The sequence below is a fragment of the Fusarium keratoplasticum genome, chromosome 5, assembly GCF_025433545.1.
Source record: "Fusarium keratoplasticum isolate Fu6.1 chromosome 5, whole genome shotgun sequence".
In the NCBI taxonomy this organism is placed as follows: Eukaryota; Fungi; Ascomycota; class Sordariomycetes; order Hypocreales; family Nectriaceae; genus Fusarium; species Fusarium keratoplasticum.
This window is the reverse complement of record NC_070533.1, coordinates 2,703,466-2,720,765: the sequence shown is the minus strand read 5'-3', so window position 1 is coordinate 2,720,765 and position 17,300 is coordinate 2,703,466. Positions and strand designations below refer to the sequence as shown.

The 17,300-nt window shown below is 55.4% G+C and overlaps 4 protein-coding genes across 4 annotated transcripts; 2 read left to right on the top strand and 2 right to left on the bottom strand.

Moving 5' to 3' along the window:
- Nucleotides 1-7,743: 7,743 nt before the first annotated feature.
- Nucleotides 7,744-9,996, top strand: NCS57_00747600 (Cell pattern formation-associated protein STUA; the record flags this gene model as incomplete). Its single annotated transcript, XM_053057325.1, has 3 exons — nucleotides 7,744-8,416; nucleotides 8,473-8,605; nucleotides 8,661-9,996. 3 exons carry the CDS (start codon nucleotides 7,744-7,746, stop codon nucleotides 9,994-9,996), a joined length of 2,142 nt encoding a protein of 713 aa, XP_052913520.1.
- Nucleotides 9,997-11,360: 1,364 nt separating this feature from the next.
- Nucleotides 11,361-13,469, top strand: NCS57_00747500 (uncharacterized protein; the record flags this gene model as incomplete). The annotated part of the gene is made up of 1 exon (XM_053057324.1): nucleotides 11,361-13,469. One exon carries the CDS (start codon nucleotides 11,361-11,363, stop codon nucleotides 13,467-13,469), a length of 2,109 nt encoding a protein of 702 aa, XP_052913519.1.
- Nucleotides 13,470-14,048: 579 nt separating this feature from the next.
- On the bottom strand, nucleotides 14,049-15,141 carry NCS57_00747400 (uncharacterized protein; the record flags this gene model as incomplete). Its single annotated transcript, XM_053057323.1, has 2 exons — nucleotides 14,049-14,440; nucleotides 14,493-15,141. 2 exons carry the CDS (start codon nucleotides 15,139-15,141, stop codon nucleotides 14,049-14,051), a joined length of 1,041 nt encoding a protein of 346 aa, XP_052913518.1.
- A 986-nt stretch (nucleotides 15,142-16,127) lies between these two features.
- NCS57_00747300 (uncharacterized protein) lies at nucleotides 16,128-17,129 on the bottom strand (the record flags this gene model as incomplete). The annotated part of the gene is made up of 1 exon (XM_053057322.1): nucleotides 16,128-17,129. The coding sequence occupies one exon, from the start codon at nucleotides 17,127-17,129 to the stop codon at nucleotides 16,128-16,130; it is 1,002 nt and encodes a 333-aa protein (XP_052913517.1).
- Nucleotides 17,130-17,300: the final 171 nt, after the last annotated feature.

Below are 17,300 nucleotides of genomic sequence, written 5' to 3'. Positions count from 1 at the left end.
ATTAGAGTGCAACGGTCAATTCGACAGGGACAGACGCGCTGGCTGAGAAGGGAAAGAGAATGGCAAGCTGGTGTTGTTTGATGGGATGGGATCCATGGGTGAGGCGGATTAGAGTGGACGTCGGTGATGGTGGAGGTTAGAGGCGGGCGGGATGAGATCGGGGTTTTCGGCGCGAAGTACCGGTACTTGCTAATGCCTGTCACAGTGCGCGACCGCTCCTTCCTCTTTCAAGCTCCCGACCCTCGGCTCCAAGCTACCCAGGTAGGTGCGTTGGTGATGATGGTATCCAATATCGGATGGCGCGCCATTCGAGGAGCGACTTGCGAGCTCTGGAAGACATGGATGGTTCTGGTCCAGCAGAGCTCGATCATCGGATTGACAGCCTGCAAGCATCCTGTATTACTTGCTTTGGTGGGGGCAAAAAACGACGTTGGGATGATATAAAAAGCAATTGCCTGGTGGGGATATGGCGAGATCTCAACTGCACGACAGTCAAGCCTTTTCCCGACGGGAGTCTATCAAGTCAAGACCCCGACGGAGACTCGAGTTTCCAAGCTGTGTTTCGACCTGTCCTCAAATTGGGGATGCGTCCTGGTCCTGGTCTGGCCTGGTACCTGCGTTAATTCCAAGCATAGCCACAGGCGGGCTCATGTTCGACTGGTTCGCTTACCGGCGTCGAGCCCATGTACTCCCTACATTGTATCGCGTACCGTATTCCTTTTTTCTCGCTGTCACAAGATCCATCTCATGGTGCTAGGCTAGCTAGCCAAACTCCCCGACCTCGCGCGGTTCTGGGCGGCCGCAAGGAATATGCTTGAGCTCGATTCCCGCGAGACATTGTCTTTTCTTCTGACGGGGTTCTCGACTCTCTCCGTCCCCCGCGGGCTCCCCTTTCCCAGCCTCCCTCCCTCCATGCCCTCCCTTGACCTCCAGGGGACCCCAGTGGCCGGACGAGAGAAGCTTTGCCTTAGTCGCAGCGGAATCTTGCATCTGGGCACATGGTCCCCACGGAGCTTCTGCACGCTTGGCCATCCTCTGTAGTGACACGGAAATGCGATGCGCGCCCCGGTCCTTGGTGCCGACATGACGGCCGACAGGCCCTGGCTCGTGGTAAAACTTCTGGAAATGCAGTCGGCGTCTCGTGCAGTGCCTTGCCTTGCCTTGCCTTGCCCTTTGCTGCGTGTCTTGATGCGATGTGAAATGCCAGATCGTCCCCGATCCAACGATGCCGGGTTCGTCTCAGTTCTGGACACCTTGCGTTTCGACGTTGACACAGATCCTGAGCCCATGCCTGATGCCGTCGTCACTTTGACGCCTCCTTCTTTTACGTAAGGTTTCTTTTTTAATCCATCCTTTGGTTGTGGTCACTTGTGCCCCAGGCTTCAAAGCTGGAGCTCTACCTAACTATCAAACTTGGACTGTTCATCACTGGACCAGTATGCAATCATAACCGCAGCCTCGAACCAACGTCATGTGCGTAGCCGCCTGGGGTTTGGCAAGCGAGGCGTCCCCTCGGCCGAGAGAAATCAGAGATCCTGTGCTTGATCCTCGGCCTGCCCGGGCGTTGATGTCAACGCCAACCTCTTTCTTTTCTGGTAGACCTGGACATGATCCTGCACGCCCTAATATGCCCAAAATAGGAGCCATTACGCCCAACCGCCGCCATTGACTAACTCGAAAGCTGGGAATTGAGTTGGAGATGAAGCCATCGTCTGCAGTGCCACAAAACTAAGCATGCATGGTAGCATTCATCATATGTCAGGGCACAGGAAGAAATCTGTGAATGACCTCTTATCGCCGAAAACTTTGCAGGTTGGCGCTGTGCCTCGTAGTTCCTTACCTAAGGCACCTCCTACTCGACTGGGAAGGTACCAGAGTGGGGAAGGAACTTTAAATCTGGCGGGGGTTTTGTCTGGCCGGGCTGTTCTGGCCGGGCTGTTCCAGGACTCCATGTCTCTGGCCCTTTCTTGAAATGCCCCGCCTCTCTCGGCCACGGCGAGAGCGCCATCCAGATACGAAAAATACTGTTCGACTTGGGGATATCAAACACCATGGTCGTTTATCGGCTTTTCCCATGGCGCCGCACTCAGCCTCGTGGTTAGATGTGTGTCATCTGCACTGAAGACCATCGTACATCCACTTATGCACACCTTCCGGGACCGGCCTCTTGTGTGTGCATTGGCATGCACCCCAGGAGGACCAGCCCGGCCCTGTCACATTCGCCCTGGTAGCACTTATGCATCTTGCATACCCGGTCAACGGTGCGTGAGTAGGGTATCCCTCCGTCTGTCATGCTATGCTAGATGGGCAGCATGAGATCTACGGATTCACGAAGCTTGTTATATCTCAGCCAACGGCCCCCTAGGACTTGATCTCGCTGGAGAATTCCTCAGACAAGCTAGACAAGAGTCTCGATCTACCATGACCACGATTGCAATGTCACAAACTCAACGGAGATAGTGCTGCCCCGTCATGTCCGAGCACCAAGGCGAAAATCGGAGGTCGGTCAGCGCCTACTACGTACTCATCACTCACTCATCAGGATCCCCGCCCATAGACGAGAACCCCGGTCGAAATAGCACCGACCAACTTTCCAAGGACCCCTCTTCCTTGGCCAAGGTCCGTACATCGTCCATCTTGCTGGGCCTGCAAAGCTAGAGTAGAAGAAAAGCTCCGAGAACAAAGACCCTTGCGTTGCTTTCGCGTGTCGACATTGCATCCGGGACCCAGTGACAATCAAGACACGTTCTCATCTTTAATATCATCTCATGTCGATTTCATCGAGTACACGGATCGCAAAAAAGTCGGTCAGGTCAAACAAGGGAAAAAGAAAAAGAAAAAAAGTCAATTCCGCGCAGCCCGGCCCGGCGAAGCAATGTGCAAGGGCGATTGACGTGGGAGGCGGCCAAGCGGTGGCACCAAAATCATCATGATAGGTGCGAGGGCTAGGGAAGCAAACATGAACGTCCCCTGCGCGTTTGTACAATGTACCGAGTACAGAGGCTTCACATGTCTTGGACGCTCGGGTGGCTGACCGGTTCCCGAGTTTTGGCAACTGAGTGGGCTCCTTGGATCAAGTCCATCGAAACTTTCGTGAAAGCTGAAGCAGCCGGCGACTGTTGGCGACTGGCTGGGATGGACTCAACAAAGCGGAAAGAGAGAAAAGAAATCTGGGTCTGGACGAGATTGGGGCTGTCTGAGCATCGTCGATCTTTCTCCTCCACTCCCGTCAGCCCGCTGAGTCCTTCTCAAGGGAGAGGCAACAATGGCAGAGAGAGACAAACTGAGGACGGCGGAAGGATGTGAGACATGATTCCTGGCAAGTGGCTCATTGAGACCGCCACAGCGCAACCCCAAGACCCGAGGGCAAGCGGCCATGGGTCGGAAATACCGTAGACGACAGTCATCAGTCTTGTCATGACCTAGCTGCTGGCGTGGTGCCGCGTTGGCACTGTGTCCTAGCTAGCCCGCCCCGGGTCCTTGTGTTTCTTTGTGCGAGGTTTGCTGGCGGGCCAGCCCAGCCACGAAGTCGATGTGTTGAGCCAGACAGAGACAGCTTGGCCAACGCCAGCGCCAGCGGCGGCGTGTGGCCTCTGCTTGCTTGTCCCAAGGCTGGATCCCAGTCCTGGAGGGGGAATCCGGCCACTTCGGAGGGCGACGACCCATGAAATCACGGTCCACGGGCCATGGACCTCCTCCGCATCAGCGGGCGCCGGCTCGCGCGATTGCGCCCGAGATCCAACGACCGGGATGTGGTCATATTTCGCTCAGTCCCGTCATCCAGGCTCCAGACTCGGAGGAGGCTGGCGGTGACGGGCACGAGACAAGGGGAGGCTAGCTATCACAGTGGGAACCCATTGAGCCCTGCGAGGAACTCGGAGCGCATGACGGTCACCTCTGTTGAATGTCTCTTTGTCGACGGCCGTTCCTGCGCAAGCACATCCGTAGTCAGAAGTTAGTCGATGAGCACAGCCTCTTCGCTCCTAGTCTGCATGTGTAGTCGGTTGATGGATTCTCCGCACTATCTCGAAGCAGGCGGGCGGGCAGACAGACAGACAGACAGGCCTTCTTGTTCCGTTTGGTTTCTCAACCTGCTCGATACGAAGTGTCGGTAGTTGCACATGAAAATGGTGGTGTAACCAGGCAAGCTCTTCCGGCACTTGACGCAACAGAGGTAACCCAACCTAACGGTCCCCGTCCTGGGTTGGCGCGCCGTTGAGAATGCACGGGCGAGCAAATGGGCGATAGATAGAGGAGTTACTAAGAGCCAGAGAGACGCGAGCCAGAAGCCCAGAGACCTGGAAGCGCGAAACTCTGTTGCCCGTCTAGCTTGGCTCTCTTGTCGCTCCTTGTCGGACCAATTGCCATTGGCAGAGATGGATCTCGGAAACACTCCACGGAGCTCAACTCGATCCTGGTTTCAACTCGATCCATCCATCCATGGATGGTACCCGGTACAAGAACCATGAGCTAGCACAGTGCTGTGCCGCAACTAGGAGCTAGAAGGAAGGAGAGCGCGAGAGAAGGCGAGCAGGAGAACTGAACGGGCGAATAGCGTCAAGGCCACAAGAGCACACACAACACAACACAGCACAACACGACAGCGCAACACATAGCACACGACACGACACCAACACGACACGACCACAGGAGGAGCAATAACACAACAACAAGATAACCACCACCCAAGAGCAAGCCCACTCAAAACCCACAACAGGATGACGCGACACAAAAGCAACCAGGGCTCGTAGCGCAGCGCAGCCCAGTCCAGCAGTGAGCGCAGCCGCGAGACGCCGGCCAGAGCATCAAAATGAGTGAGCAACAAAGCGCCCAAGACCGAGGCCATGTCGAAAAGAATGGGAAAAAGCAAAAAAAAAAGAAGAAACGGCCTGCACCAAGCGCCCAACCTCATGCCCCAGCTCCAGCCCCGGCGAGCCCACCTAGGATCCACGGATGAGAGGTTGACAGAAAAGACTTGTACATGTCGAACAGATCTGAGCATGGCAGATGGCGTAGTTATTTCCAGCACCCTCTACAGCTCTGCTTCAACCGCGATAAACGCCATACCTTGTGAGAGAGGCGCAAAGCTCAGAGTAGCATTACGGAGATCTTGCATTCCCCAGCGTCCCTCGTCCAAGCGTCGATGATATGACCCTTTGTCCTTCTGGATGATATTGATCTTGATTTCGTGTGCGCGGGTTTTTTCCCGTCGCATCGAGCGGATGCCGCCCAGTGGGTGTGTTGCGGTGCTGGCGCGAGTGAGCGGAGCTGCCAGGGGGCGATGCCACCAAGCATCGCTCCCGTCTGCCCCCCGGGATCCGCAGCTGCACTGGACGCTGTAGCCCAGCCCTGGCGGCCCCCGTGGCCCCTGTAGCCATTGGGTCCTCCGGGCCTCTTGGAGGTGACCGATCCCTCTATCCAGGGGGTACCCCAGTCCCCTACCGCAGGCCCCAGGCCACGCCCGGCCACACGGTCCAAGTGGAAGAAAATCTCGAGATACCGGCAGGCGCTCAGATCTCGCTGTTGTTTGTTTGTACGTGTGAGATGTTCGGATAAAAGAAGTCTAAAATTTTGTAAAAATTATGATGAGGACACCCTAAGGCCCCCTAAGACTGGACAACTCTAAATCGACACTTATCCCTTGAGCCTCTTTCATCGCCCAGCGAGAAAACTGATCAAGTTTGTTGGTGTCTCAGGTTTTTCTTGGACCACGGGCCCGCCTTCAGCAACCGCCCAGCGTCAACATCAAAGACCCGACCCCCATGATCAACCTCCTCCTCCGCTCAACACTTGGCCCCTCCCCACCTGGTACGACGCTGCTCAGTCCACCCCTTCTCAGAGCCCCTGTCGACACGCCCCTCGCACCACCCACCTTTGCTGCTCCGGACGCTCTTTGGCTGGCCCCAGGGCCTCTCTCTCAGGACTCTCAGCGCCCCAAATCATCCACCGAGTTTGCGTGCTGCTGGCTGCGAGCTGAGCGGTCCCTGGCTCTGTTGTGCGTTGACAGGAGAGCGACCAGTGCGCGCCCGACTGTGGAGTGTTTCCTTTTGATGCCGGGAAGAGATGCAGAAGAAACATTGGAAGCATTCGGATCACGCTCGACTCCATCTGAGAGAAGGATATCAGCGGACGGCAAGGCGAGATCCAGCCTCCGAACAGTATTCTTGATCTCCGCCAAGCACAGTACGGGCCGCCCTCTGAGGGTTCCCTCTCTGGCACGCCTCCGGCGTAATAGTCAGTGTTGACCGCGGAGCCCACAAAAGACGACCGACGACACAACAAAATTCAACTCGAGGGGAGAAAAACAAACGTAACAGATGGAATCTCGGCGTTGCTCAAAAGCCAATTGAACTTGTGGCGGTCATCAGTCAGCGTCTATCGGAAGATTTCAGAGTTTCGCGTTTATCAAACTTCCAGAAACTGAGATGCCTGCCTGGTCTGCCCCAGACGCACTGCGCAGGTAGAGAGGCATAGGTGGATGCAGGCCAGCAGTAACGAGATCTGGTCCCCGTCGACTTCTGCAGTCGAGCGCCGGGGCTTGTCAACGGGGCGCATAGACAGATAGCCACCGAAATCATCATCGGCATCATATCAAGGGGAATGGCAAGAGAAAGACTCGGGGCAGCTTCGGTGGCCGTGGCATATGACCAACTTCTCCCACCAAAGAACATGGCCATATACACCGTTAATGACTCTTCAGCAACGAACTCAAAAAACAACCTCTATGCATTACAAAAGGCAGCCTCTTTCCCCCCTGGTCGAGCATGGCCTCGGCCTCTTGTTCCTCAAGTGAACCGCTCGCTCACATTCTCGTCTACAGAACAGAAGACAAGTCAGCCCAACCCAGGTACTGGCACTTGCATCACTCACTCGCTCTTCAAACTGAGAGGCGGGCAGGCATTCTCTCATCACCCCTCCCGCCAGCTGCCACGTCCTCGTCCCCATCCACATCCACGTCCACATCCACCTTCACAGTGCCCACGCACACACGCCCTCCTCCCATACTCCCCCACTCCCCCATCCCGACCCTGTCCAGGCTAGCCTCACCCTGGTCTACCCAGTCGTTCCCTGCGACTTCAATTGCGGGACCCGTCGACTTTCCATCTCACTCCTCCCGTGGGCACGTACTGTACCTACTGTACCGCAGGTACAGTACCTACCTACCTTACCTACCGACCTCACCTCTGAGGGGAGAGGCCCGGACGGGGACTGGGACTGGGACTGAGAGGTACGTACCAGGCCTGCCTCTCCTCCTCTTGCTCCTCTCACCACCAAGACCACCAGCACCACCGCCGCCAAAAAGAAAACCTTCCCCAGAGGAGGGTGCTCTCCTTCGTCCTCTTTCCTTTCGTCTTCACGACTCCACCGACCTCCTCATTTTTTTTTTCTTTCCTTGCCTTCCACCTTTTTTCTTTTTGAGGCTCGCGGAAGAAAAGTAACTAAGTACCGCAGCGCCCGTGCTCCTCTTCTTCCTCGCTTCTGGATTCTCTTGCTTCGACTACGACTCTCTACTCTGCACCACCTCCGCCGCTGTTGTCTTGCTCCGCGCAACATACTTGACCCGCGCAACATATCTATACACGATACAGACCTTTCCTAGAGGTCGGCTCACATCCGCCCTCCGTCCTGAACCAAGGGAACACCGGAAAACTGGATTCGCAGTCCAACTCAGAAGGCAAGGCCCGGGGTTCGTCCGACGTGCCCTATTACAACCTCCAAACCACCCAGCATCGTCCTGCCTATATGAGCGGCGATAGATTGCCATCGCTCCCGCTTCCACCGCCGGGTCAGGCCTACTCGGGTACTTCGTCGCCTCGGGTCAGCTCCATTGCCTCTTCGATCGGCTCCTCGATCGGTTCCCACTCGGGTTCGCAGTCCTCCTACACTTCGGTCGCCTCTTCCCACGGTCCCAAGACTCCGTCCCCAACTCTGCCCATCAACGCCATTACAGGTCCTTCAACCACAATCCCTAGCTACGACGCAATGAACGGGCAAGGCGCACCTGAAATGTACTACTCTCAGCATATGTCTGGAGGTCAGGCGCCTGCGCCTCAGACCGTAACTTCTGGTGCCATGAGCCACTATACGCAACAACAACCGCCGTTGCTGCCGCCCGGTCACGCTGCTGCATACTCAACTCCCTCATACAGCCACTATCCTTATGCTGCTAACGGATTGACCTCACCCCCGCCTGCCCAGCCCACGGTATCAAACCCAATGGCACCCCAGAACGTGCTACCTCTGCCGGGAGCTGGAAACCAGAACCCTATGCAGAACCAGTACACAGGGTTTGATACAACAGGCCAACAACCCCCACCCGGAATGAAGCCCCGCGTCACTGCCACACTTTGGGAGGATGAGGGTAGCCTGTGCTTCCAGGTCGAGGCCAGGGGCATTTGCGTCGCCCGGAGAGAAGGTGAGAGCTCATGTTTGTGTGTTGAATGCATTGGCGGGCTAACTCAGAGGCCACAGACAATCATATGATCAACGGCACGAAGCTTCTGAATGTGGCTGGCATGACCCGAGGTCGACGAGACGGTATCTTGAAGAGTGAAAAGGTTCGACACGTCGTCAAAATCGGGCCAATGCACTTGAAGGGTGTCTGGTATGTCATTTTCCCTCAATGCATGAGACATTGGTTCATCCACTAACACCGATAGGATTCCTTACGACCGTGCCCTGGACTTTGCCAACAAGGAGAAGATCACGGAGCTGCTCTACCCATTATTCGTTCATAACATTGGTGCCCTCCTGTACCACCCTGCGAACCAGAGTAGGACCACGCAGGTCATGGCGGCTGCGGAGAGGCGGAAACAAGAGGCTAACGGCATGCGAAACCCAGGCCACCCCGGCCTGCCTTCGATCAACCATCACCAACCAATGCCCCTTCCAGGACCTCAGACTCAGCTGCCCTCTCACAGCATGGGTCGCCCGTCCCTCGATCGGGCTCACACATTCCCCACCCCACCGACGAGCGCATCCAGCGTCATGGGGAACATGGGAGCCTCAGACAGCTTCAACTGGCAGGGTCAGGGAATGAATGGGGCTCAAGGTACCAACCCAATGACCATTGAGACGGGTCTTAACAACACACGCTCAATGCCCAATACTCCAGCTACCACCCCTCCTGGCAACTCGCTGCAGAGCATGCAGAACTACGCTTCTGGCAACCAGACCTACGATGGCACTCGCCCCATGTATAACCCGCAGTCGCACCAGTCTCCTTACCAGGCTTCGGCAGGAAACCCTCAGGACCGCATCTACGGACAGACCAGCACTTACCCCAAGAATGATATGGCGCCACCTGCGAGCAGGCCTTCGGCTTCTGAACCTTCTGCAGAGCAGCAGGACACGAAGCCACCAAACGGAATGCTCCAGTCGGATCAGCCACCCCAGCAGCACACCAATGAGGATGAGGGAGACCACGAGCATGATGCCGAGTACACCCATGACAGCGGCGCTTACGACGGTAGCCGCAACAACTACAACTATACCGCCCCCAGTGTAGGAGCCTTGACAAATGATGCCAATCTCTCAACAGAGATGTCGGGTTCCCCCAGCCTCCCTCCTCCATCTGGACGAGCCACCCCTAGGACGACTGCCCCCGCCCAATCCTACTACAACCAGCACACTGGATACAACACTCCTCCCCGTGTCCAGCAGACGTCGAGCAGCCTTTACAATGTCATTGGTGGTAATGATCGGGGTGCTCCCAACGGTGCTCCCGGCAACGACGTTTATGCCCCCGCTGCTGACATGTCTGGGCTTCCTAATGGCTATGCCCAGCCTCCTGTCATGAACGGAGCTGCTGGCGTGCTCAAGCGAGGCCGTGACGATGATGACGACCTGTCTAGATCTGGCGGTAATGGACCAAACTCGATGGGCAGCCTCGATCTTAAGCGACGCAAGACGATGATGGAGACAACAGTTCCTGCGCCTGCTTATGACGCCATGACGCGACCTGCGTCGGCCGTTGGTGCCCCGCGGCGGCAATAGTAACACTGTCAAGATGCACAGTGGAACCGATATTGCTCAACGATGGCTATGGGGGAGTGGCTGCATTGGAGCCGAAGAGAGCGAACGTCCGCTCCGCATGCCCCAAATGGATAATCGAAGTGCGCCATTTTGGTTGTTTACATGGCGCAACGATACATTCCTTCCTTCATCCTTATTTCTTTATCACCTTTTCTGCATTGTTCTCTTTTCTTTTTTCCTGGCATTCTCGCAAAAAACTCAATGGCAAACGCTTTGGACCGAAAGATGACGCTGACGAGTTCACGATACGACTTCCGATTCTCTGTTTACCTTAAGATGCTCTGTCACGGATGTACATGGCTGATGAGTCACGTTTTGCATGGAGGTCTTAATTTTCCTTGAGAGAGCCACTGCAACCAAACCAACTTTTCCCTTTCTACGGACTAGTCCGGGAGACGACACGAGTGTACGGGATGAGACAGCACTGCCTGTAATGATCCTCAGGCGGGAACGATGAGTTCGGGGCGGACCCATCATGTCTCTTCATGGCCCTTGCAAGACCAATCCTGTGGGTTGGCGTCTGGGCCTGGAGAGGAGGCTGGGGACACTTCTTTACGACTTTATGACTTTACACAACCTTTCTTCACTTCTTGACTCTTTTGATGCTGATTGATAGCGCCAAAGACGGTCTGTGTTTTTCTTCTTCCTGGAATGTCGATTTACTAGGTAACGAATTATGAAGGACAATAAAAGCTGTTTTGATTTTATTTACCACAGAATTGATACAATTAGAGAGTTGGATCAGAAGAATTGACTTTTGAAAGCATCAATTAACAAGACGTCTGAGTTCCTTTATGCATGCAATGGCTTGTGATTGACAAAGAGGCGCTTCGGTAGTTCCGATGGTGATGTGTGCATTTCATGTCATGAAGGTATATGTGAAGATGTTGGACATTAACCGTCGTCAAAGGCTGTCTGTCCGTCCGTGGTACAGATGCACTTCCCGACCTACGAGATGGGATGGGTTGTTTCACCTGCAGGATGGCACGCCACCGAAAGCATCTCCAAGACGCCGACCTGCGAGTGCAAGCCTCCCGTCGGCTTGTGTTATCGTGACATGCACCATCACTCAAACGGTACCTGATGGAGGAGGGGAGGTCGAGGTTGTGGTCAGCCGACTTGTCACGTGGTAGACCGTAACTCTGTTGCCAGGTCAACCAGTAAACAACTTCGCTTTGGTCTTAGCCCCCCAAGACACGATTGAGCTCCATTTTCTCGAACAATACAAGCACAAGCAACAAGAAGCCACCAGGTTTCTCTCCTTCTTCCACTGGCGTCCACCTCTTCTTGAATGAATTTTGCTTTTGCTTTCAGCGTGCATCACAATGGAAACACCTCTATCGCCAGCTCAGGACTCGACGCTCAACATCCAAACACCAGCTACCGCCAGACGGTACAACAGTTACGAAGTGCGAGCCGTCTCTGTGTCTTCAGATAACGACACCCCTTCGCGAGGTGCCTCACCCTTTGCAGCCAACGACGCCATCTTGACCGACCAAGAGAACGTCCCTCCCTCATCCTCCAAGTCACGACACTCGCGTGTCCTCTCTGGGGCAACCCTCTCACCACTCAAGATCCTCGTCGATCAGCGAGAAGACAGAGAGTCTAGAAAAGCCGAGAGACTGCCCCCAAGCGCCCGCAGTCCTCGAAAGGTGTCCCCTGAGAAGCGGTTTCCTGTTAAGGTCAGCAACCCGATCGACTCGCCGCGTTCGACCCACGAGAGAACAATGAGCCTGGAGGACGCCGTGCGGCAGAACGAAGGCTTGAAGCGCGCCATTGAGATCTTTGAAGATGAACAAAGCGTGCTGGAGGACGACAACGACGAGATGGATACCACCGTGGGCACTGTAAACATTATCCCCCCTGGACAGATGGACGTGGACGAGTCCGTGGGCCCGGATGATACCATGATCAGCACATTCAGCACCTTCTCAGCCGTGCCAGACTTGACAATGTTTGCAAAGCTGGGCCGAACTCCAACCTCGACCAAGTTCTCCAATGCTGGTGGCCTCACTCCTCGTGTCAGCACCAGAGCTGAACCTTCACCGTCCCGGACACCACGACCGATGTCTATGCAAGACTCTGGAAACACTACCAATCTGCTCGACTTTACCGAGCAAATGCGATTCCCTCAGAAGACCCCCTCTAAGGGCGGCCTATCGCCGTCCCGAACGGCCCCTAACGTTGCGGCCACCCCTGCTCGCCAATTCGCCAACCTCATCGACTTTGATATTCCCCCGATGCCAACTCCTCGCAGTGTCCCTAGCATTACCCCTAGAGAGCTCGAGTCCCTCAAGTCGAACTTCCTGTCCGAAATTAGCTCCCTCAAGGCCTCGCTCAGCGGAAAGGAGGCTGAGGTGCAGTCACTCAAGGCTGCAGTTGGCGATGCCGAGAAACGTGTTGGAGAGTCTCTGGAGCAGCTCCGTGAGGAACGCGGTTTCAAGGAGCAACTCGCTGTCGAGAAGGAAGGCTGGGAGAACCGTGGACGTGAGATGGAGAATGTCCTGCGAAAGGTCAAGGAGGAGATTGTCCTCAGCCAGAGAGAACGAGAAGAGTTGGAACAGAAGCTGGAGGAGAGCGAAAAGCGACGCGAGGCTGCAGAGATTATGCATCAGGAAGCTGAGAGCAAGATGGCGGGTATGCGTGCCGGGAAGGATATGGAAAAGTCGTCACCCGAGAAGCCAAAGAGCCCGAGCTCATCCAACCATGAAGTTGAGCTCGCCGTTGAGCGTGTAGCTCGCGAACTGCATGCCCTCTACAAGAGCAAGCACGAATCCAAGGTGACTGCTCTGAAGAAGTCGTACGAGACTCGGTGGGAGAAGCGAGTTCGTGAACTTGAGAGCACCATCGAGGAGCTCAGCGAGGAGAACGAGCGCCTCCGCGTGGGTCGGGATGCGACCATGACCAAGGTTGAGCCTGATAGCGCTGAGGCCGAGGAACGCAAGGCTCAGGCTGTGCGTGACAGCGCAACTATCAAGGAGCTTAATGCGGACGTCCAGCGCCTCGAGGCGGTAGTGCAGACGGTGCAGAAGGACAACGAGCAGCTCCGAGGCATGCTGGAGCAGGAGCGTGTTGAGAAGGGCGAGCTGGTTCAGCTGGCCGAGGAGATGATGAGCATGCAGAGCTTTGTTGGGCAGACACCCAAGCCTCAGCCCCAAGCTCAACCGCAGCAGACGCCGCATCTCTCCCACCAGCTTCACGAGAGACAGCACGACCGTCAGCCCGAGGCCAAGACGCCCAAGCGGAGTGCGGACCACTTTAGAAGCAGCGTCAACCGCGCCTCTGGGCTCCGAGCCCCTGGATCAGGCCTCCGAGCGCCTCACGAGCGAACCAAGAGCGCAGGGGGTCTTCCCCGTCCGGGTGGTGTTGGCCGCAGCGGTATCATGAGCTCCATTGAGAAGATGGGCAGCTATCGAGGACGCGGAGCTGAGTAAGGGAGGAGGAAGACAAGTGAAGAATGACGACTCATCAAAAATGTTGACGGTGGACGATAGAGAGTTGAAACTTATGACACAAACTGTATGACGGGGAGTTTTTGTCTTTTTTCTGCAAGGCATATATGAACATGCTTCTGAGAGAGACTCGATCTCGTGGGAGGCAAGGCGTGACGGCATAACGACCCTGTCGGTTTGCTTGTTATAGCCGATGGGCGCTTGGAGTAGTAGGCTGGCTGACATGTTAATATGAATGATTGGTAATTGTTGGATCAATTAATTTGCTATCTCTGTCATGGTGATGATGTTGGTTGAGTAGGATGAACGTATAGATAGCTGGCTGGACTGGCAAAACGTGAAAACCGAGTAATATTGATGGGGTATATATTCATTCATTCTATGAGTGGGCTCTCCTCTGGTGACTTTGCATCTCATAATGAGCCTCAACCATCCAATATGAACCTTGCTGAATCCTTGACGTGCTTTAACTTCAACTATTCTGTTGAGCCTCATTCTTTTTCGACAATACTGATCGAGATGCACTCTTGTTTTAAACCTCGAACCCATTCATAGGGCATCTCACAGGTTGTAGGCCTTCTTGGCCGTTCCACCAAAGATCATGGCACGCTCCTCATCACCCAACGTGGCCATCCAGCACATGCGCTCCACGACGCTTCGCCAGCGCGGCCAGGCATCCTCGGTGCCGATGGTGCACACGGGCCAGTCGCTGCCAAACATGATGCGGCTGGGGCCAAAGGTGGCGAGGACGATGCCCAGCCAGCCGAGGGTGGACTCGAAGATGTGGTTGGGGTCCTGGTTCTTGAGCGAGTCGGGCATCTCGGAGAAGCCGCCCGAGAGCTTGATGTAGGTCTGGGGATCCTTGCTGAGGGTGTACATGGCGGTGCGCCAGGCGTGGAAGGACGGGTCCGAGGTGATGTTGTAGACGGTGAAATCGGGCTTGCAGAGGTGGTCTACCAAGAGGTTAGTTGAAGTGCCAATGTGGGAGAGGAGAGTACGACATACTTAGCACCAGTGTAACCTTTTCCTCCTCTGGGACACCATCGTGGACACGGTCGACAAACTCAACGAGCTCCTCCAGCTGCTTCTTGCCCCGACGGTGCTGGTCAACACCAACATCAAAGACGAACCCGCGACGGCCCAGCAGCTTGACGCTCTCGATAAAGTTCTCCTCCAGCATGGTGCCGTGCGGCTTGTCCTGTACCAAGTATCGGAAACCCTTCACCTTGGGCCACGCATCACCCGCTTCCTCCTTGACGCGATCGAGGTAACGCTCCATGACCTCGACACCGCTCGGCAGGGGCGCCCATGGCACGATACCTAGGCAAAGCTTCGCATCGTCGGTCGAGTGACCCTCCCCGTCGCGCGGCTGACCCAGAGCGACGCGCTTGATCCAAGAGACCTCAGCCAGGGGACCTTCCCAGCCGGAGCCGTCGGCGGCGCCTGATTCGAGGTCATTCTTGCGGTCCGTCTCGACAAAGATGAACCCGAGCAGGGATGGGGCCGAGGCGGTGGCTTCGCGGTACTCGTCGACCGAGCGCTGGCCGTTGAGGGGGTTCTCTGGGGTGCACCAGGCGAGGGAGTCGACCTCGGAGGCGGGATAGAGGTGGATGTGGGAGTCGATGATGGGGAGGATGAGCTGGTCGTCGGCCATGGTTGCGGTGGTGGACGAGATGGGATGTGAGTTGGTTTTGAGTAGAATGAGGAGTTGGAGGCGCTAATGACAGTAGAACGAGTCCCCCTTCGCTCCGATATTTGGCAATTGAAAGAAATGAATCCTTGCTGGAGAAGAGTTGTCTTGAGACTCAGATTGTGATAGATTATCGAGATACGGTGTGCAGCCGTGTCCGTGTTACAGCTCCCATCCATCAGTCTAGTCTAAATTTACCCCGCCATCCCCGCCTTCCCTAACAGGACCTGTTTCGTTAGACGCTCTTGACGCGCACGAGTTGTTGGTCCCAACATTAACCCGAAACACCGAGTCTACGACACTTTACAATACAGGGACTGGTATGTTCACGTCACTCATTCACAATCATCGAAGGATACTCTTTCATTCATGAATAGATTCAATCGTCATCTATCCAAAGGCAGCTGTCATTTCATAAATCGTATCGTAGCTCATGAACTGCCTTTCCGTGTCATCCACCTCATACTTCATAAAATGGCTAGCCAAGATCCTCCAATCGCCAGATCTATGGCTACATCCAAACATTGGCCTTCTGGAGCTGGCATCTCACCCTCAGGGCGGACGAGATCCTCCAGCATTTGTCACGTTGGTTCCGGGAGGACAAGCCTCCCAGCTCACTCGGGAACCAACAACAAACAAAGGGAATGAAATTATACCTGCGTGGCCACGAGAGGAGTCTTCATGGCCACCGGAAAACGGGAGGTCGTAGCATCGACCTAGCTGGACATCACGCATTGGCGCGGTCGGCTTCAGCCCAAGACCAGCTTGGCGTGCCGTCCGCGCTCAAGGGCGTGGGCCGTAAGTTGAAGGATTGTGCTGATTAAACCACAAACAACATGGGTTGAGTCAACCCGGCGCAGCGACGCGACCACGGGTTGCTCAAAACAAGGAATGAACGGCAGAGGACTCTCTCAGCCTCTTGCCAAACGACTTGACACGCAGCCAACCGCTCATCTTCCGACGATGCCATGGCGGCGAGAGCTAGCTGGTGAGGTTGAGGCGGCTTGGTACTCGTACTCGTACTCTTCATCCTCGGACTCACTTCCGCTGGAACAATCGGAACTCTCATCGTTGGTATAGCCACCGCATCGGACTCCGCCGCAGTCGAGCTTGACACGCTCGCCCTTGCGAGTAATGCCGAATCTCTCGCAAGTGCAAGTGCTGCATTCGGAGCCGGGGGTGCTGTAGCCGGACAGGGACGAGTTGGGTGAGGAGCTGTCGGAGCGGTAGGACAGGGACGAGCCGCTGGAGATGGGCGATGCGGTGAAGTCTGTGATGTACTCTTCCTCGATGTTGGTGCTGCCAAAGCGGGCAGTGAGTTCATCAAGAGCTTCATTGTCGTAGTAGTCGGCTTCCAGGATGTGCTTGGTCGCGTGCGGAGACATGGGCTTAGGCGCCTGAATGTCAGAGAGCGGCAGAGGCCGTCCCTTGGGAATGTCAACCGAGAGTCTAGAGCTGTGGCGGGAACGAGACTCCTTGTCCTTGGACGAGTGGCGAGAGGAGCTCTTGCTGCTAGACGATGATGACTTGTGCGACGAAGACTTGGATGAGGAAGACTTGGAAGACGACTTGGAAGAAGACGAGGACGACTTTGAAGATGACTTGGAAGACGACTTGGAAGAGGAAGAGCGGTGCGAGGAAGACTTGGATGGGTCCAGAGATACATCAAGAATGTTGAGCTCGCGGCCGGTGGTGGGCTCGACGGTGGACTCGACTTTGGGGTTGTGGGCGACGTGGTAGCCGTCAATGATGTAGTAGTACCAATATCTCTGGCCGGGCTCAAGAGTTGCGTTCTGGAAACGGAAGGTTCCCTTCCAGGAACCTGACTTGGACGACGACTTGTCCTTGGAGAGAGGGAGCTGGCCGACGTAGCCGTCCCAGGAGCCCAGGAGATGGACCGTCTTTACACCGGAAGAAACCCGGAGGGAAAACGAGAGCTGAATAGACGACATGACGACTATTTTTTTTACCGAAATCCAGTTGTGTTGTTTGGGTGGTCGATGCTGTTGACTATTGTACCTGATCGCGAACGCAATCGTTGGTAGGTAGCGCTTGTCGGGCGAGCAAGTGAAATCCGTGATTTCTGTTATTAGAATATTATGGAAGGAGTTGATAATTCGAAC